Source organism: Trichechus manatus, unplaced genomic scaffold (assembly GCF_000243295.1).
Source record: "Trichechus manatus latirostris isolate Lorelei unplaced genomic scaffold, TriManLat1.0 scaffold00213, whole genome shotgun sequence".
NCBI classification, from domain to species: domain Eukaryota; kingdom Metazoa; phylum Chordata; class Mammalia; order Sirenia; family Trichechidae; genus Trichechus; species Trichechus manatus.
Window position 1 is genome coordinate 3,051,293 of NW_004444149.1, and position 21,742 is coordinate 3,073,034.

The 21,742-nt window shown below is 41.5% G+C and overlaps 1 protein-coding gene across 1 annotated transcript in view; it reads left to right on the plus strand.

The window, feature by feature from the left end:
• The window catches only part of NUP210L (nucleoporin 210 like), a 115,969-nt gene that overhangs the window by 89,040 nt on the left and 5,187 nt on the right, over positions 1-21,742 (plus strand). The window contains exons 31-36 of the mRNA XM_004388580.2: positions 3,369-3,544; positions 4,002-4,219; positions 6,816-6,952; positions 14,964-15,090; positions 17,574-17,723; positions 20,237-20,487. Of these exons, the coding sequence (XP_004388637.1) occupies positions 3,369-3,544; positions 4,002-4,219; positions 6,816-6,952; positions 14,964-15,090; positions 17,574-17,723; positions 20,237-20,487 (1,059 nt within the window). The remainder of the gene's footprint in view (positions 1-3,368; positions 3,545-4,001; positions 4,220-6,815; positions 6,953-14,963; positions 15,091-17,573; positions 17,724-20,236; positions 20,488-21,742) is intronic.

The window sequence follows — 21,742 nt, forward strand, 5'->3', positions numbered from 1 at the left end:
TAATTCATGTCCTTGCGACATGCAAAACACATTCACCCCATCACATCATCCCAAAAGTCTTAAATCAACTCCAAGTCCAAAATCGCATCTTCTGAATCATCTGAATCAAATATGGGTGAGACTTTAGGCGTATTCCATCCTGGGGCAAAATTCCTCTTCATCTCTGAACCTGTGAAAACTAGAGTACAAGTTATCTGTTTCCAAATTACAATAGTGGAACAGGAACAAGGTAGACATTTCCATTACAAATAGGAGAAATTGGAGGAAAAGAAAGGATAACAGGCATCAAGCAAGTCCAAAACCCAGCAGAATAAATTACATTGGCTCTCCAGGCTTGAAAATAATCCTATTTTCTCTGAGACCATCTGGGCAATGGCCCCACCCTCCAGATTCTAGGTGTTGGCTATGCCCTCTGGATTCTGGGTGGAGGCCCTTTGGCCCTGGGCTTTAGCTCTGTCTTCCAGGCCCTCTGGGATGGTAACTCTACTCCCTCAGCTTTAGGAGATCCCATTCTCCTAGTCCATCTGCGTGTAGATCCCAACACCTTGACCCCAACAGGCCCCGTTATTCTGCCTCTTGGGCATGGCAGCCCTGCCCGCTCAGTTTTGGGGCAGCAGTGCCATCCCCTGGCACATCTTAACAGCAGCCCCACACTCCAGAACCGAGTTGGCAAAGTTCCAACTCTGAAACCTAGGAGGCTGTGGCCTCACCCTTTGAGATCCAGGAGACCATGGCCCCACCCTTTGAAACTGAGAAGGCCCTACTTCCCATGCTCCTGATCTCCAGGCTGCTCCCGGTATGGTCCTTTTCTTTTCTTGGAGGACAACAGATGTAGCTCCTTTGGCCTGTTTCCTGCCTACAGAATTCCAAGAGACAGAGAGCATTCTTTCCTTTCATTCTTTCTCTGTACCCTTAAGTCTAAGCTGATGGGTTGTCTATTGTGGTAGTTGGTTAGAGCCATCAGTCACAGGCTTAATCTCTTTAACAAAAGATTGTATAGCCACGTCCTTGCTGAACATTCTAGGACACATATCCTTAGTTTGTACAACAGAGTTTTCCATATCTTTTAAGTTCTGTTTTCATTTTGCACAGTTCATTTTTAAGTCCATCTCTTTCCTCTTGCATTTTACTATAAGCAGCAAGGAGAAACCCTTTAAGAGCTTGCTTAGAAATTTCATCAGCCAGGTATCCAAGTTCATCATTTACAAGTTCTACCTTCTACCAAACATTTGAACATAATTCAGACGAGTTCTTTGCCACTGCATAAAAAGCATCTTCCTTCCTCCATTGTCCAATTACACGTTCATCATTTCCTTTTAAAGCCTCGAAGCACATTTAACATTCACATTTCTAGCAACATTCTGTTACTGGCACCATATGTATTCTCTAAGAAGATAGAGACTTTCTCTATAGCTTTCCTCACTTCCTTCAGAGCCCTCACCAGAATTGCCTTTGACATCTATAATTCTACCAGCAGTCTTTTCACGGCAATCTAGGCTTTTACTATTAGGCACCTTAAAACTCTTCCAGCCTGTACCCATTACCCAATTCTAAAACTGCTTCCACATTTTAGCTATCTGTTAGAGCAGCACCCCATTCTTCTGGCACCAAATTCTGCCTTAGTTATCTAGTGCTACTATAACAGAAGTACCACAAGTGGATGGCTTTAAAAAACAGAAATTTATTTTCTGACAGTTTAGGAGGCTGGAAGTTTGAATTCAGGACACTGGCTGTAGGGGAAGGTTTTCTCTCTGTCAGCTCTGGGGGAAGGTCCTTGTCTCTTCAGCTTCTGCTACCTGGTTCCTTGGTGATCTCCATGTGTCTTCACATCAGGCTTCCCCCATCTCTCTTGGTAGCTTACGTTCAATCTCTTTTATATCTCCAAAGAGATTGACTCAAGATACATCATACAGTAATCCTCTTCGTTAACATAACAAAGACAACCCATTCCCAAATGAGATTATAACTACAGGCGTAGAGATTAGGATTTACAACACATGACACAATTCAATCCATAACATTCACCAGATATCCTCCTCTAGCAATTGATCCCTCCTGCTGACATGTTCTCAAAGCAAATGAGTAAGTCAGTGTTCGGTTGTAATCCATAAGGTTTTCATTGGCTAATTTTTGGAAGTAGATCACCAGACCTTTCTTCCTAGTCTGTCTTAGTCTGGAAGCTCTGCTGAAACCTGTCCACCATAGGTGACCCTGCTGGTATTTGAAATCCCAGCGGCATAGCTTCCAGCATCATAGCAATGCTCAACCAACACAGTATGACAGACTGACAGGTGGCTGGTAGAAGTGGTCATTAGAGTCCTTGTTATAAAAGAGATTAACCTCAAATTGATATGATTGTCTTCTGAGCAGCTTTGGAAAAATTGTTGGTGTGGAAGGAGTATAGAACTGTTGCTATCAAAATTTTTTAAAATTTAGAATTGAAAGTGACCTCAGAGGTAAGTTATTCTAACACAAAATTTTTTTAGGCATTAAGCACCAACTATATTCCAGCCCTGGTGGCTCACTGGTTAAGAGTTTGGCTGCTAATGAAAAGGTTAGCAGTTCAAATCCGCCAGCCACTCCTTGGAAACTCTGTGGGGCAATTCTACTCTGTCCTGTAGGGTTGCTATGAGTCGGAATCGACTCAACGGCAACAGGTTTATATTCCAGCCAAGGAGCCCTGATGGTGCAATGGTTAAGCACTTGGCTGCTAACTGAAAGGTCGGTGGTTCGAACCCAACACTCCATGGGAGAAAGATGTGATAATCTGTTTCCGTAAAGAGTACAGTCTTGGAAACCCTGTGGGGCAGTTCTACTCTGTCCTGTAGGGTTGCTCTGAGTTGGAATCAAGTGGCACGAGCCACTATGTTGGTCCTTTTATGTATATTATCTGTTTTAACCACCACAAATACCCTATGAAGTAGACATTATTATCCCCATTTAATAAGAAATCTGTGACCCAGAACAGTTAAATGAGGCTATGAAATGATGAAGCTAGAATTCAAAGCTGGACTTCACTAATGTTTCACAGCTATCTCCTACAGCGTGAACAGTCTGTAGTATTCCTGCTAAATGATCATTTATGCAACAGTAATATAGACACTCTGCGCAAAACAAATGAATTGTACTCCTTTCCTCAAAAACTCCAGCTTCTCTTCACATTCCCACAGCTTGGTTAATTAAAAACCCGTTCCCTGTGGTACCATATTTCTTTTTCACTGTGATTTCAGTCATCTCAACTGAAGAGCTGGTTATTTCCTGCAGAAGAGGAGCACCCCTCTGTTTTATCATTGATTCTAAATCTCAGAGCATGGTCGCAGTTCTCTCCAGCGCATCCTCTCTGTACCGCTCGGTTTTGTCTCCCACAGGTAGCACCAGTGACATACCTGCGAATGAGCAGCCACCCCAAGCTCTACACAGCCCCAGGAAGGACCCTCTCAGCCTTTCCCCTGGGCATGTGTCTCACCTTCAGTGTTCAGTTTTACAGTAGCATCGGAGAGAAATTCCACACACACAACACCCACCTTTATCTGGCTCTGAACAGGTATGGGGGTCAAGGGAACGGTGTTAACACTGTAGTAAAAACCCTACAGATTAGGCTAGTATTATATAGCAGCTCCAGTAAATTCCTCTCACTTTCTGCACTTGGAATCTGATCTTTCTTTCGTTAAGATAAGAAAAAGACCAGACTCAGTTAAAGAGTGGAATTAGTCGTTCAATGAAGGAAAATTTCAGGATGTTTTGAATCTGTCAAGTCCCAGTTCACAGAAAGACTCATAGGGAGCTAACTGGAGTGTTACCATCAAAAAGCCTTACTGGGCCCTATGCAGATAAAGGTAACAGACCTGCTCCCTGGCCCCTAGTTACTTACTCTCCATTGTGGAATTCTTGTGAACTTTTAAGCTGTTGAACGTAAACTGTTGTGATAGGGTCTGCCCCCAGAGCTGTTTCCCGACTGTTGTCTGTTTTCAGAGATTTCTACCTTTTGTGTCTACTTTCAGAGATGACCTGCTGCTTATCGGACCAGGGAATAGGAACTACACTTACATGGCGCAGGCTGTGAACAGAGGGGTGACCCTTGTGGGGCTCTGGGACCGGAGACATCCAGGCATGGCGGATTATGTTCCTGTCGCTGTAGAGCATGCCATTGAGCCAGACATCAAGCTCGCCGTTGTCGGAGACGTCATCTGCTTCAGTACTCACCTCGTCAACCAGCATGGTCTCTGCTCCTTCCCTTTCTCAGCGTCACACACGGACACTTCCGGGGATTAGAAAGCAGCTCAGCCCTTAGAGGATTTTTTCTAAATGATCTAAAATCTGAGGGCCTCTCACAGGAAGAAGATACTTTTGCATCATTTGTCGTGTTAATTGATAATTCTCAGTTTAATGCTCATTTATCCAATAGCCAGCCATGTAGAAGTCAGCCACTCATATTTATCAAGTGCCTGTTGCATACACAGCTCTATACAGTATTAGGTAGACAGTGCAGGGTACCGTGCCTTCACCCCTGTTCCCAGCCTCTGAAGGAGGGTAATTATTAAGTTAAAGAGCAATGAAGGATGAAACGAGAGGAAGGAGGAAGACACAGTGCTTAGGGGACACTGAGCTTCTCGGTTAAGGATGACGAAAAAATTCGAAAATGGTTAATGGTGGTGGTTGAACAACATGATGAACGTAGTTAATGTCACCGTCTGGACATGTGAACATTGTTGAAATGGCAAACGTTTTGTTACCTGTGTATTTACCACAATAAAAAAAAGGAAGGAAAGAACAATAAAGCTTTAGTTCTAAGCACCAACTTTGTGTACACAGTTTTATGAGACATATTTGGAGGCCTAGCTACTAATAACATCTCTCTAATAAGGTTTGGCCTTGAACTGGGCTAAACTGTACCCTTGAGCAGCAAAGCAATTCTGTTCCTAAGAAGTACTGTTGAGTTAAATGAAATCACAGAAAGTCAGTCCTTGGTTAGGAAGTGACAGTGTGAATTCTTTGGGCTTGGAGATTGCATATCCCAAAGGGGCGTGCACTGCCTCTGTGTATGTATCCAAATAATACATCCAAGTAAGACTGACTGGGGTGGTGTGTGGCTTTGTGAACTATGAGTAAATGTTTGGATAAAGTGAGGTAATGTTGGATCTGACTTTAATATCTTGGCCTTGATACAAAGGGAGATCTGTTCAGCCTAGGTCAAATTCTCTAGTCCTATAAGAACATAAGAACTGGCTTGCAAGCAAGCACTACTGACATGGAATCCAGAATTGGTGAGCTAAACCTGCTTTAAGGTTGACAATCAGAGTTGCAATCCCATGAGTCCATCTGTCTTGTCGGTAAAGCAAGGGCTTGTTTTACTCTCTCTTGCTAGGTTTTGTCAGGATGGTCCCTCAGTCTTCTAGGATAATGTCAGCTAGCCTAATCTTTGGCTGATTCCTTCTGCCACCTTGAGACTTAAGTCAAAGTCAACACATCCACTCTGCTGCCAGTTGTCACTTTCTTGCAGTCCTCCTGCTGGCATCAATCAGCAGCCCCAGGCAGATTCATCCTTAGCAGGATCTGAACAAAGCTTAATCAGAGAGTCATCCCTGTACATAAAGAAGTGTTATTTTGTGTTTCCTAAGGAAAGAGGTACATTCTCCAACTAAGTAGCTCCTCTTATGATACTGAAGATCAATATGTCTTTGTTTTTTTAATTGTATTGTAGTAAAATACATATAAAATTTGCCGTTTCAAGTAGACATGTCAGTGGCATTAATTATATTCACAAGGTTCAGCAACCATTGCCACTGTGTATTTCCAAAACTTTTTCATCCACTCCAATCAGAAAAATCTTCATTTCCCATTTTCCCCTTCCCCAAGTCCCTGGTAACCTCTAATCTACTTCCTATCTGTATGAATTTGCCTAGTCTAGATATTTCATCTAACTGAAATAATATAGGATTTGTCCTTTTGTGCCTGGTTCATTTCACTTACCATGATTTCCGGATTCATCCATGTTGTAGCATGTATCAGAACTTCATTCCTTTTACGGCTGCATAATATTCCACTGTATGTGTATTTTGTTTATCCTTTCATCTGTTGATGGACACTTGGGTTGTGTCCCCCTTTTGGCTATTGCGAATAATGCTGCTATGAACACTGGTGTGCAAATATCTGTTTGGGCCTCTGCTTTCAGTTCTTTGGGGTATATACCTAGGAGTGGAATTGCAAGGTCATATAGTAATTTTAGGAGCCCTGGTGGCAAAGTGGTTAAGAGCTCAGGCTGTTAACCAAAAGGTCGGCAGTTCGAGTCCACCAGCCGCTCCTTGGAAACTTTATGGGGCAGTTCTCTGTCCTATAGGGTGGCTATGAGTCGGAATTGACTCAGTGGCACACAACAACTTAGTAATTCTATGTTTAACTTTTGGAGGAACCGCCAAACTGTTTTCCACAGTGGTTGCACCATTTTACATTCCCACCAGTGATACACGAGGGTTCCTGTTTCTCTACAGCTTTGCCAACACTTATCTTCCTTTTTCTTTTGATAATAGCCACCCTAGTAGGTGCGAAGTGGTATCTCATTGTGGTTTTGACTTGCATTTCCCTAATGACTAATGATGTAGCAGTATGTCTTGTTTTATTTTGCTGACATGATATTTTGAGGGGACCTAATGTTTAGAAAACAAATTTATCCTCAAAGCTGGTGTTCCTCTTCCTAGGAAGAGATATCTGTATGCTTGAATGTCTACTAATTTGGAATGGTCTACTGAATAAGGTTAGAGTGACCATCAATTTATACCAAAGGTTGCAGCCAGGTGTTTTCTCTTGTCTTCCCCTAGGAGAACCCGGAACATGGATGATTTCTGCTCACAATATTCTACAGACAGACATTGTCACTGGAGTAGGAGTGGCCAGGAGCGTAGGAACAGCGACAATCTTTTATGACATCCCAGGAGTAGTGAAAACATACCGAGAGGTAAATCTAACTAGACCGGGGCTGAAGAGACTGGGGTGACTATTTTCATATATCAGGATATACAAATTAAAAACACATCCTAGAAAACACACTCACATAATAAATATAAAGCCAGCGAGCAAACTTTATTGGAACTTAAAGCTAAATAGTAATTAGGATTCTTAACCTTTTGGAGTGCAGTGGAAAGTAATTTATAAAGAATAAGCAGAACTTTTTTACTACACAGTTCTTTGACACTTGTTAGCATTACCTTTGCTGTAATCTCTCTGGCAGTTTAATCACTAATAATTCTAGCCTCTGTTTGGTCACATGGACTGTCGCTGTGAAGTGTAGTGATAAGAGAACTGATTAGACCCTCAAAAAATAAGATTTTAGTCCCTGATTTGTCATTGATAGGTCCTGTACCCAATAACTTAGCAGTCACATTGGACTGTAATGTTCTGTAGCTAAACATTTCACTTTTCTATAACTATATGTTTGTTTCTTTTACCTTGAAAGCCCTATCACCTTCATCTCTACCGAGTAAAATTTTATCTTTCATAGCCCACACAAATGCCACTTTCTTTATTCTTCATTCATTCATCAAATTTACTGAGCATCCACTGTACCAGATACTGTTTTAGACCCTAGAGATAATGCAGTGATCAAAAGAAACAAACAAAATCCTTGCTTTTGTGGCATTTTCTTTCTGATGGGGAAGAAAGATATTAAATAATAAAAATTGGTAGACTATATAGTATGTTGAAGGTGATAAGTGTTATGGAAAAGAAAAATCAGAGTAGTAGGATAAAAAGGATTGGAGTTAGGGCAGGGTCTTGAGGGTGACACTTATAAATAGAGTTATCAGCATAGTCTTCACTGAAATGACGTTTTAACAAAGACTTAAAGAATGTGAAGAAATATTCCATGCAGATATATGGAGAAGACTTTTAGAGTTTTCCAGGCAGAGGAAACTGCCAGTACAAAGGTTCCAAGGTGGAAGTGTGCCTGATACTTCAAGGAATAGCAAGGGGACCAGTGTGGTTGGAGCAGAGTGAGTGAGAGGGCGTGTAGCAGGAGATGAGATCAGAAATGTAATGGAGAGCCTAGTCATGTAGAGTCTTGTAGGGCTTTGTAAGGACTTCGACATTTTTTCTAAGTGAGCTAAGGAACAATTGGAGGTTTTGAGCACAAGAATGACTAATCTGACTTATGTTTTAAGAGATGACTGTGGCTACTGGTTGATAGTAGACTGTCGGGGCAAGAGTAGAAGCTGAGAGACCAGTTGGAAGGCTGTTGTAGTAATCCAAATGAGATATGATGGTGGACCAGCATGATAATAGAGCAGGTGGTGAGAAGTTGATCACATTCTAGGTATATTTTGTAGGTAGAACTGACAGAATTTCCTGGCAGATAATATGGGGAGTGTCAGAGTTTGCAGAATGACCTCAGATTTGGGGCTGAGCAACCAAAAGGGTAGAGTTACCATCAATTGAAATGGAGAAGACTGTAGGTGGAACCATTTTTGGGGGAAGATTGGTCAGTTTTGGACATGTAAAATTGGATATGTCCATTAGATACCAAATGGATATGTTGAGGTAGTTGGATATAAAAGTCTAGGAGTCATTGGCATATGGATGATATTTAAAGCTGTTAGGTCACCAAGAGAATGAATGTAAATAGAGAAGAGGTCCAAGGGGTAAGCTCTGGGGCAGTCCAATATTCAGAGGTCCAAGTGAAGAAGAGGAACCAACAAAAGAGACTTGTAGGAAGCCATCAGTGAAGTAGGAGGAAAACCCAGAGAGACTGGAAGCCAAGTGAAGAAAGTGTTTCAGGGATGGAGGGAGTGATCAACCACGTCAAATACTACCGATACGTCAAGTAAGCTGAAAGCTGAGAAATGACTGATGTTTCTTGCATTAAGGAGGTCACGGGCAGCTCTGATGAATAACTTCAGTGGAGTGATACGAGAGAAGCTTGATTGGAGAACTGGACAAGAGGACTTGGAGACAGTGAATATAGACAACTCTTTCCAGGAGTTTTGCTGTAAAGGATTGCAGAGAAATGGGACTGTAGCTGGAGGGGAGAGGCAGGATCAAAAGTTTCTTTTATTTTTTTAATATGAGAGAAATAATAGCTTGGGAATGATTCAGTAGAGGGAAATTTTGACATAGGAGAGTGGGGAGGATTGCTAGAGGGATATCTTTGAGTAGGTGACATGGGGGAATAAGTGAAGGGGTTGATTTTATGAAAACTTTCTGATTTCCCCCTTAAATACACATAACCTCTCCTTCCTCCGAGCCCAAAGCACTTGTTTGTTCTTCTTTTCATTCCTCAGATGTAGTAGCTATCATTTTTTGAGTGGCTCCTATGGGCTTGGAAACCCTGGTGGCATCGTGGTTAAGAGCTTCGGCTGCTAACGAAAAGGTCAGCAGTTCGAATCCACAGCCACTCCTGGGAAACCATATGGGGCAGTTCTCCTCTGTCCTATAGGATCGCTATGAGTCAGAATTGACTTGATGGCAACGGGTTCAGTTTTCTTTTTTGGTACTAGGGGCTTGGCACTTTGCATTGATTTTCTTAATTTTTATTTTACATCCAGTACATCTATCATTTTCAATCCTCACAACAACCCTGCAAAGTAAACATTATCCCAATTTTATAGATAATTGCCCAATATGTGACCACATGATATCAGGTGCCTTATTTTAAAGGAGCTCACAGTCTGGTGATGACATAAATGCATACATATACATGACAAATAATTACAACATAATTGATCATTGCTGTACTAGTGGTATGCCAAATGCTCTGAGAATACAGGAGACAGTCTGTGTCCTGCCTGTGGGGAACTAAGGCTAGGTTTTCCACAGATGAGGTTTAAACTGAGTCTTGAGCATTAGAAATTTGCGTGGCAGAAAAAAAGAGAGAAGACATTTCAGAAAAGAACAGATGTACAAAGGCAAATAAAAGTACATGGTGTGTTTAAAGACCAAAGAATAAATCAGAGTGGCTTCAGCATAAGTTTATGAGGGTAAAGAGGGAAAATCTGGATGACCTCCAAAGAGACCAGGTATCCCAAGAATACAGGAGGGTCGAGGACAGAAGTGGCATGAGAAGATAACTAGAAAAAGTGATTGAGAAGAGAGTAGGTAGTAGAAGAGCAAGAAGAAAGGGTGTCACAGAAGGCAATAGAGGGAATGGGCCATGGTGTGAGATGCTACAGAGAAGTCAAAAGGTCACTTATATTCTAGTTTGTGCACTTTGTAAAATCCCCATTATGTATTCACTAGCAGACACTTCCTAAGGCCTGTTCTGTGCCAAGCATCATGCTGGGCTCTGGAAATACAGAAATGAAAAAAGACACAACTCCTGCCCTCACTAAGCTCTAAGGTAGCTTACTTGGGTGTTCAGGACCTTGAATTTTTTTTAAAAAAAAAAAAAAAGCAAACAAGCTATGGTAGTACTGAGCTTCTTGGACAGTGTTGTGGATTGAATTGTGTCCCCCCAAAAAATGTGTCCACTTGGTTAGTTCATGACTCCCAGTATTGCGATTGTCCACCATTTTGTCATCTGATATGACTTTCCAGTATCTTGTAAATCCTACCTCTATGATGTGAGCAGTTATGTTAATGAGGCAGGACTCAAGCTACAAGATTAGGTTGTGTCTTAAGTCGATCTCTTTAACGATGTAAAAGACAGAAGCAAGCAGGGAGACAGGGCGACCTCATAACACCAAGAAAACAGAGCCAGGAGCACTGGATGTCCTTGGGACCCAGGCTCCCTGTGCTGAGATGCTCCTCAACCAGGGGAAGATTGATGACAAGGACCTTCCTCCAGAGCTGATAGAGAGACAAAGCCTTCGCCTGGAGCTGGCATCCTGAATTCGGACTTCTAGGCTACTGGACTATGAGAGAGTAAACTTCTGTTTATTAAAGTCATGCACCTGTGGTTTTTCAGTTATAGCAGCACTAGATAACTAAGACAGACTAAAACCCAAACCCCTTGCCATGGAATCAATTCCCACTCATAGCGACCCTATAGGACAGAATAGAACTGCCTCCTAGGGTTTCCAAGGAGCGCCTTGTAGATTTGAACTGCCAGCCTTTTGGTTAGTAGTCATAGCTCTTAACCACTATGCCACCAGGGTTTCCAAGACAGGTGGTATGTTGAAATTAAATTGAAAATATTTGGGGAAAAAGGTCATCATAATCATCTTCTCTCGTAATAATTAAGTACTTGCTTTATGTACAAGGCATAGTACAGGATGTACAAACATAAGTTAGGGTAAATTTATGTCCTTGAATGACTTAGAATCTAATAGGGATTTTTTTTTTAACTGTTGTGCTTTAAGTGAAAGTTTACCATTCAAGTTAGTCTCTCATACAAAAATTTATACATACATTGTTATGTGACCCTAGTTGCTCTCCCTATACTGTGACAGCACACTCCTCCTTTCCACCCCGGATTTCCCGTGTCCATTCAACCAGCTCCTGACCGTCTCTGCCTTCTCACCTTGCCTACAGACGGGGGCTACCCATCTAGTCTCATGTATCTACTTGAGGTAGTAGGGATTTTAACAAATACAAAGTACCTACACTATAAGGCAGAACACTACAAGTATATTGAGAGAAACAAAGTACTTTAAGTTCCAGAGGAAGTTGAGATTATAGCTAACTAGGGAAAGAGAAAAAACTTCCTAAAGTTGCATTTGTCTTCAAAGGCATTTTAATAGGGAGTCATACAAAAAATGTCAGAAGGAACAATGAACAAAGACCTCCTTCTAGAAAAAATATTTTCTTCTGAAAGGTGAGCAGACTTTATGGTTCTCAAATATGTGATTCCCTACAATTTATGCTTGTGTGAAACAGGTGCTTTGGGTAAATAAACTATAAGGGGTGGATATATTGTAGGAGTTCAATAAATATTTTTGAATGAGTAAGTGAATGAATATATTAATCAAAGAAAAAAAAATTACAAGGGGTGGTGTCTTAGTTACCTAGTGCTGCTGTAACAGAAATACCACAAGTGGATGGCTTTAGCAGAGATTCACTTTCTCACAGTTTAGGAGGCTAGAAATCTGAATTCAGAGTGCCAGCTCTAGGGGAAGGCTTTCCCACCATCGGCTCTGGAGGAAGGTCCTTGTCTCTTCAGCTTCTGCTTCCTGGTTCCTTGGAGATCTTCATGTGTCTTGGCATCTCTCTTACTCCATCTTTCCTCTGCTTCCTTGTTTAATCTCTTTTATATCTCAAAAGAGAATGACTCAAGACACACTTTATACTAACCCTGCCTCATTAACATAACAAAGACAACCCATTCACAAATAGGATTATAAACACAGGCATAGAGGTTAGGATTTATAACATGTATTTGGGGGGGATATAATTCCAACCATAACATTCCACTCCTTGGCCTTTTAATAATTCATGTCCTTGCCACATGCAAAACACATTCACCCCATCACATCATCCCAAAAGTCTTAAATCAACTGCCAAGTCCAAAATCGCATCTTCTGAATCATCTGAATCAAATACGGGTGAGACTTTAGGCGTATTCCATCCTGGGGTAAAATTCTTCTTCATTTCTGAACCTGTGAAATCTAGAATACAAGTTTTCTGTTTCCAGAGTGCAATGGTGGAACAGAACAAGGTAGACATTTCCATTACAAGTGGGAGAAATTGGAGAGAAAGAAGGGATAACAGGCACAAAGCAAGTCCAGAACCCATCAGAATAAATTACATTAGCTCTCAAGGTTTAAAGATAATCCTCTCTTCTCTGAGACCATCTGGGCAATAGTCCCACCCTTCAGACTGTGGGTGTTGGCCATGCCCTCCAGATTCTGGGTGGAGGCCCCTCGACCCTGGGCTTCAGCTGCACCTTCCAGGCCCTCTGGCTTTAGGAGGCCCCATTCTCCTAGTCCCTCTGAGTGGCAACCCCACCCCCTCAGCCCCAACATGCCCTTTTCTTCTGCCCCTTGACATGGCAGACCTGCCCCCTCAGTTTTGGGTGGCAGTGCCATCCCCCTGGCACACCTAAACAGCAGCCTCACACTCCAGAACTGAGTTGGCAAAGATCCGACTCTTTCAAACCTAGGAGGCTGTGGCTTCACTCTTTAAAACTGAGAAGGCCCTGCTTCCCATGCTCCAACAGTTCTGCTGATCTCCGAGCTACTCCAGGGTTGGTCATTTTCTTTTCTTGGAGGACAACAGATGTAGCTCCTTTGGCCTGTTTCCTGCCTACAGAATTCCAAGAGATAGCGTTCTTTCATTCTTTCTCTGTCCCCTTCAGTCTAAGCTGATGGATTTTCTGCTGTGGTAACTGGTTTGATCCATCCGTCACAGGCTTAAATCTCTTTAACAAAAGATTGTATAGCCATGTCCCTGGTGAACATTCTAGGACACATATCCGTAGTTTGTACAACAGAATTTTCCAAATCTTTAAGTTTGTTTTCATTTTGCACAGTTCATTTTTAAGTCCATCTCTTTCCTCTTGCATTTTACTATAAGCAGCAAGGAGAAACCACATAGCCTGTCTTAGTCATCTAGTGCTGCTATAACAGAAATACTGCAAGTGGATGGCTTTAACAAAGAGAAATTTATTTTCTCACAGTCTAGTAGGCTAGAAGTCCAAATTCAGAGTGTCAGCTCCAGGGGTAGGCTTTCTCTCTCTGTCGGCTCTGGAGGAAGGTCCTTTTCATCAATCTTCCCTGGACTAGGAGCTTTGCAGCACAGGAACCCCTGGCCCAAAGGACATGCTCTGCTCCAGGTGCTGCTTTCTTGGTGGCTAGAGGTTCCCCACTCTCTGCTAGCTTTCCTTTTCTTTTATCTCTTGTAAGATAAAAGATGGTGCAGACAACGTCCAGGGGAAAATCCCTTTACATTGGATCAGGGATGTGACCTGAGCAAGGGTGTTACATCCCACCCTAATCTTCTTTAACATAATATAATCTTCCCTCATTAACCACAGGCAGAGATTAGGATTTACCACACACAGGAAAATTATATCAGTCACAAAATGGAGGACAACCACACAGTACTGGGAATCATGGCCTAACCAAGTTGACACATACTTTGGGGGAACACAATTCAGTACATGACACAGCCCCTTGAATATTTTGCTTAGAAATCTCATCAGACAGATATCCAAGTTCATCACGTGCAAGTTCTACCTTCTACCAAACATTTGAACATTATTCAGACAAGTTCTTTGCCACTGCATAAAAAGCATCGCCCTTCCTCCATTGTTCAATTACACATTCATCATTTCCTTTTAAAGCCTCACCAGAAGCGTATTTAACGTCCACATTTCTAGCAACATTCTGTTGCTGGCACCATAGGTATTCTCTAAGAAGACAGAGACTTTCTTTATAGCTTTCCTCACTTCCTTCAGAGCCCTCGCCAGAATTGCCTTTGACAGCCATAATCCTACCAACAGTTTCTTCAAGGCAATCTAGGCCTTTACTGTTAGGCACCTGAAAACTCATCCAGCCTCTACTCATTATCCAATTTCAAAACCGCTTCCACATTTTAGGTATTGGTTAGAGCAGCACCCCACTCCTCTGGTACCAAATTCTGCCTTAGTTATCTAGTGCTACTATAACAGAAGTACCACAAGTGGATGGCTTTAACAAACAAATTTATTTTCTCAAATAGAAGTCCAAATTCAGAATGCAGGCTCTTGGGGAAGGCTTTCTCTCTCTGTCAGCTCTGGAGGGAAGGTCCTTGTCTCTTCAGCTTCTGCTTACTGGTTCCTTAGAAATCTCCATGTGACTTGGCATCAATCTTCCCCTATCTCTCTTGCTAGCTTTCATTTAATCTTTTATATCTCAGAAGAGATCGACTCAAAATATACTGTACACTAATCCTGTCTCATTAACATAAAGACAACCCATTCCCAAATGGGATTATAGCTACAGGCATAGAGGTTAGGATTTACAACACATATTCTGGGGGGACATAATGCAATCCATAACAGGTGGGGAGGGAGGAAACCAAATTCTGTAAGAACTTAGGCACAGATTTTCCTTTGACAGGTGGTGGTCAATTCATCATCAAGATTAACCCTCAGTTATGACATCAAGACTTATCTCACGAATACCCCCAATTCAACTGAGTTCAAGCTCTTCATCACCACTGGCAGAAATGGTGTCAATCTTAAAGGTCAGGAATTTCTTTATAGGTCTGGGTAATTGTTCCCATCGTTCCTAATTTCCCTCCATTCATTTACTCCTTTGGATTGGTAGTCCAAGTTTCCTTAATTTAGAAGTTGACCTCATCTTAACAAATAAATCATAGAGAGCTATGAGACCTCATAAATTGTGACTGGATTAAGGTTTTAAAATAGGCTCAATCTAGTCACTATTGTCTTTCTAGTTATAAATAACCTTGCCTGAGAGCAGGAGGTAGCCAAGACCGGGGATTTCTAAACATGGCTGATTACCGAAGTTCCCCAAAAAGTTTTTAAAAGTACAGATTCTTAGGTTCCATCCAGAGATTTATTAAATCAGGATAGGGCCTGAGAATCAATCCTTCTAAAGCTTCCTCAAATTTTGGAATTATTGGACTAGATTACATCTGAAATATTTTTTGATTAGCAAATAGCCTTATTGTGTGGTTTTGTTTCTTTTTTCTTCTACGTTAGGCTATAATTTATGGTCAAAGAAATGACGGAGGAAAGATAACTAAAATACAAGGAGCCCCTAATACGTTCCAAGTGCTGTGCTAGGAATTTGTATATTTTATCTCATTTAACGATCTTATCACATAGGGTTGCTATGAGTTGGAATCCACTTGATGACAACGGGTTTATCAGGTAGTTTTTATCCTCATTTTAAAGATGAAAACACCGAAGCTAAGAGCAACTAACTTGGACAAGGTAATAACCAATTAGTGGCAGAAGTGGTAAATATGTCCCACTCCAGAGTCCATGTTCTTTCATTCCTGTGTTTTTTTTAAAAAAGAAAGAACAAATTCCAGGTTTTCTTCTTTGATAGGCAAACAGTCGAAACCAAGCAGAGAAGTCCACAACATCATTACTGTCTATAAAACCTAGATAGGTTTAACTCTATTTGTCCTTTTGCCCTTCAGCTTTTAAGTATGTAACATATTTTTCACATTATTGGATATTTAATTTTTTATAAATACAATTGAAGTATGGATAAAGAATATTATTTAATCTTTTAAAAATTTCCAGGTTCTTTTACAGAGAAAAAGTATGAAATGTTGCTTGTTAGCATATTCACCTGTTGTTGTCTACCTGTGGTTTTAAAAAGACTGCAATGTCTTTTCCCCGGAATCTTTCTAAAACCACAGTTTATTGTATTAAGAAACCTCATGAAACAGTCCCTTTGATCTTGCTGGTAGTCTCCAAAAGATGAGGATGGTCATTGGACTGCAGGCAGCTGGGCAAGAGCTTCAGCAAACTGAGACCACTGGGAAACTGTACAGGTGCAAATCTTGTCAGCAGGATGCCAATTCCTATTCGTTCTAGAAGAATGCCACCTATTACAGCTGACCCAACTGTGGCACCAGTCTATTTTTTGCTGGCTATATGGCTTCTGTTAAGCCACTACTTGTGATAAAGTTCTACGGATCTTTCATCTGAATCATACTGCAATCAGTTATGAAAAACTAACCTTCCTAGACTTGAAAGCTACCTCCCAACTGTAGTACTTTTTTGTTTTGTTTTTTACAGGGCTTTGAACAAGTTCTAAATGGTTCAGTCATGGCTGACAGAAACAAGGCAGGGCTTCAAACAGGTTAAGTCATGGCCAGCGAAAACTAGGGCAGCGTATGCATTGCATAGCAACCAAATCTCTTGCATGTTGGCTTCTGACCCCAGTAGGAAACAGGCACCGGTGGCCTGCTCAAAGATGGCGGCCAACTGCACCACTTTGAATATGTGACGCTTTCCACAGTCCTGCCAATAATCCAATCTCCCACATCAGGCTCCTGAAAGTTTCCTGATGAGGGTCAAAAGCTGATGTGCTAGAGATTTGGTTGCTATGCAGCGCATATGCTGCTCTTGTTTCCATCGACCATGACTGAACTGCTTCAAACTGGTTCGAAGCCCTTCCTTGTTTCCATCAGCCATGACTGACTGTTTAGAACTAGTTCAAAGCCCTGGTTTTTTGTCATTTATTTTATCTTTGTTGTTGTTGTTGAGAGTATACACAGCAGAACACACACCAATTCAACAATTTCTATATGTACAATTCAGTGACATTGATTACATTCTTCGAGTTGTGCAAGCATGCTCACCCTCCTCCGAGTTGTTCCTCTTCCATTAACATAAACTGTCCGCCCCCGCTAAGTTTCCTTGTAGTACTTTGTTTTTGATAACTGTCCAATTTCCCTGTAATCTGTCTTATTCTCACTGAAGAATTCAAAAGCCTTTGAAAGAGGACACCACCTATGATATTGATAATGGAAGCCCCACCGTAGTCATTCACAAACTCACAGAGGCAAGAATTTATTCACCTTGATTATAGCAGGAGACAACGGAGCTGAGCAAACCAGGCAGAACTTGACCCTCTTTCTTCCTTATGTTCTTTTTATGATGCCAAACTGCCTTCATATAGTTGTCTCTCCTTTTATAAATTCTTGTTAGTGATATGGTTATTTACCTCTTCTCTGCTTATTAGGATCCTGTACACCAAGTCAGGTCTTGGCCATTACAACAATCCTTCTTCCGGAGACCCTCATGCTGTGCCATGTACAGTTCAGTAATACCTTGCTAGACATTCCAGCAAGTAAAGTGTTCCATGTCCAGTCAGATTTCAGCATGGAGAGAGGTAGGTTTCACCGGTTGCATCTAGTTTCCTCCTTACTTTCATATTTATACAATTGTCACTTTCTTATTAATTGCATTTATACTTCCCAATTTCATGATATATAACTGTGGAATATTTCCCAGTCAACATTTGTGTTCAGTCAATTCAACAAACATTTAATATGCCCTCTGTAACACGCTGTGCTTTCTATATCCTAGTCTTACCATACTATTATAATCTACTATTTTCTTCTTGGTCTCCATTGTCTCTGTGAGGGTTTGGATTGTGTCTCATTCATCTTCTATCCCCAGCATGTAGTACCATGTTTGAATGTTTGTTGTTGAACTGAAGGATATTCCAAGCAGACAGATAGCATTAACAAAGTGGAGAGTAGAAATAGGCATGACATTTGGATAACTATAAAGCAACTGATCTAAAATGAGAGGATTCATGTCAAATGTAAGACATTTGTGCTACATCAGGGAGAGTGCTACATCATAAGAGAGTCTAATCCTGGGCCAGGCAATTTGAATGCTACAAGTAATGAAAAACCACTGAAGGAAGGTTCATTCAGCAAATTGTTGGGCACCAAATGTGTGCCTGGTACCAGGACTGGCACTGGGGGAACAAAGAGTAAGACAAGGCTTTTAACTCTCTTACGGTTACTGCACAGGGTGATCAGCTGGATAGAGATATACATGGGATGCTAGGGTAGCAGAAAGAAAGGGATAGCCATATCAAACCTAAGGTAATGACTTAGAAAGATGACAGCAATGAGCTAAATGTGATGAGAACAGGACATTCCAGGCAATATAGAGTCCGGAAGAAGTTTTTTCAAAAATAAGATGAAAGCGGTTTTAAAGAAAAGTATCTAGGTGCAGTATATCCCTTTCAAGACCCAATTATTTTCTCCTTTGAATTTTTTGATGATACTATGTGTTTTCGCTAATAAAGTCATGCCGATTAAAGGACCAATTCAGAATTTTTTTTATGAGTTAGGGATTTTGATACCCATTATCTGGGATCACATGTGTCCCAGCAGACCCTGAATGAAGTAAATCCTGCCGATACATGTCAGTGACAAAACAGTTTGTGTTATTTATTCAAAATTTGCAAAACACGAGGTAAAACCTGAAGGCACCTGGCAATGACTGCACATACATTTTATTCCAGTCTCCTTCTTCTTAGCCTTTTTATTATTTTTCATGAAACTTTTCAAAACGTGGTACAATGCATTCTTCCTTACTGAAAAGCAGTACTTACAGGCCAAATAAATACAACTAAAGGAATTTGAATCTCAGGAAAATTATCACTACTATGTATTCTTCATTATAACAAAAGCAGTACTAACAGCTAAGAAGCAGAAACAGCTGCCCTAGAATACTGCAGAACTGCTCACAGTGGTGCATTCCACCTGCTACATGTGAAAGCAATGACTGGGCCCTAAGATTGAATGCAAGGTAAGAATAACCTATAGGAGTTCTAATCTCTTGAAAAGTACCACTGCAATGCATTATTCCATATTGGAAAGGCATTATTTACTGTTTAGAAGCTAGAAAAGAAGGGAGCCAGTAACATCTGGAAACAATAAATGGCATAAAGGGGAAAATGGCCACTATGACGGAATTAAGATTGGCAATAGCTTATTCTTGCAATAAGTACATTGTCATGAGAACATAGTGACTGGGAAGCATAGTGAGAAGGCTTATCTCACAGAAATAAAGGCAAACCTGTCAAAAGTTTAGAAAATTCACATATCCAGGAGGCATTACCTAAGACAGTGCTCAATCTACACAAAAACAAGACTGCCACTGAGGATTTTTTAGTTTCACGCATTTCAGAAGGCTCCCATCTTGAGGCGAAATGTGTTAAAATCAGGCTACCCCCTTTCCAAAGAACTCCAGAGGCATAAAAAGTGTGGCACACAGTATGTCCCACAGATCTTGAAAGGATTCTAGGGTGAATAAGAAGAAAGGGAGACAAGGAGAACAGTGAAGGAGCCACTGCAATAATCCAAGCATGAGTTGATGCCGATATGGACCAAAGTAATAATATACTAGTGAAGGAGGCAGATGTCAGAGACATTTCAAAGGATGAGTTAGCAAGATTTGGAGAATGATTGGATATAGGGGTAAAGGAAAAGGATGTCAAGAGACAATATATGCCAGAGCATGGATAACTAGAAAAATAATACCATTAACAGGAATAGGGACTCTGACTACGCCTTCATTCTATATCCCCTCAGTACTAGATTCCCCCACTTGTACTTTATTGTTTAATGCTCTCCAATATGTTGATTTATCAATAATGGTATGCTTAGGCAACATGTTCAGTTGTGGGTTCCCTCGGACTTTTTCTTTTTCTTTGTTTATCTCCTCATAGTGGCCAGTAGTGTGCTGATAGTGACTACTCAAAGCTGCGTTCATATTTTCTCTTTTGCTGAATTTACATGTTATCATTTTTCCTTCCTATCCTAATACATTTGGCTCAGTAGAGCCTCTGAGCCTTGCTAATGGTTTTCGTCTTTTCTTCAGGGGTGTATGTCTGCCTAATCAAGGTTCGACCCCAGTCCAAGGAGCTGCTGCAGGCCCTCAGCCCTGCTGACACCTCAGTCTACGGGTGGGCCACGCTCATCAGTGAACATAGCAGGAATGGAATGCAAAGAGTCCTCATTCCTTTCATCCCAGCCTTTTACATCAATCAGTCACAATTGGTTCTTAGCCGCAAACAAGACGTCGGGGAGATAAGAGTACTGGGAGTGGATAGAGTCCTGGAGAAGCTAGAGGTATGTTAAGGACTGAACCAAAACACTGGAGATGAGGAATTTGAAAAAAGATTTTTCATTCTCAGTCCAATGGTAAGAGGATGGTTACTGAGTGTAAAAATTGCATGGGAGTGGCGTCTGACCTCCTCTAACTTCACAAGGGGTAAGGAGAATCAAGATCAACAGGCCAAGGCTGATTCCTGTGAGGTGCAAGTCAGACATGCCTTCTTCTCTCTGCCATCTTTACCAATTCTGACACCAGCCATCCCTCCCACAGCACTCTATACTTCTGTGCTGGGTTTGGTAATTCATTGCAGTGGCCACACAGAAATCCAGAGACAATACTCACAATTATGGGGTTTATTAGGGAAGTAACAGGTTACAGTTCAGGCTCAGGAACGCTCAGGATACAGTTCTTCCATCAGGACAGCCTCTTCTCAGCCATGCTTGCAGGCACACCTCTTTCTGGCCCTCGGCCTCTGCCCTGCTCAGGCAAGTGTTACAGAGCTCTTTTAGCTCTGCCAATAAGTGCCCAGAGGCACCCTACACCACCAGCAAGGTTCCTGCCAAAAGGCACTCAGCTTTCTTGCTCTGTGGGCCAGGCCGACCACCACACCGTCTCCTGCTGTCATTTCTCTGCCACCACTTCTTGAGTGTTCTCTCTCTCTCTGTCTCCTGCCTCCAGGAGCTTCTCTGCGTAGGGATCCCGGGTCCCAAGGACTCGCTCTCTGCTCCTGGCTGTTCTTCCTTGGTAGTGGTGGGATCCTCTTCCTGCTCTGGAATTGGCTCTCTTTTAAGGCAAAACTGACCAGTCCCCTTGATGGGCCACAATTACCTTTTTTGCCCAGCCCCACCCAATCACTTGGGTGGGAGCCACAATACCAGGGCAAGAAAAGCCACACAAAAGTGATCCATCATACCGCACTGAGTGGCCTGATAAAGATCACTATAGGAAATTCATACACTGAATGAGTGACCTGATAAAGATCACTATAGGAAATTCATAACCCGAATGAAGAAAATCTGTCCCCTTCACCATGCCAGACTGGCTCCAACAGGCCAAAATCTAGGTCATTGGCTTTGTCAGTCTGGAAGATGAGTGATAGAGAACAATCTTTAAAATTCTAGTTTAATACTTTTTGAAGCCTCTTTTATTTTTTTTTTTTAATATATTTTATTGTACAGGTGAAGGCTTACAGAACAAATAGTTTCTCATGAAACAGTAGTACACATGTTGTTTTATGACATTGGTTAACAACCCCACAACATATTAACC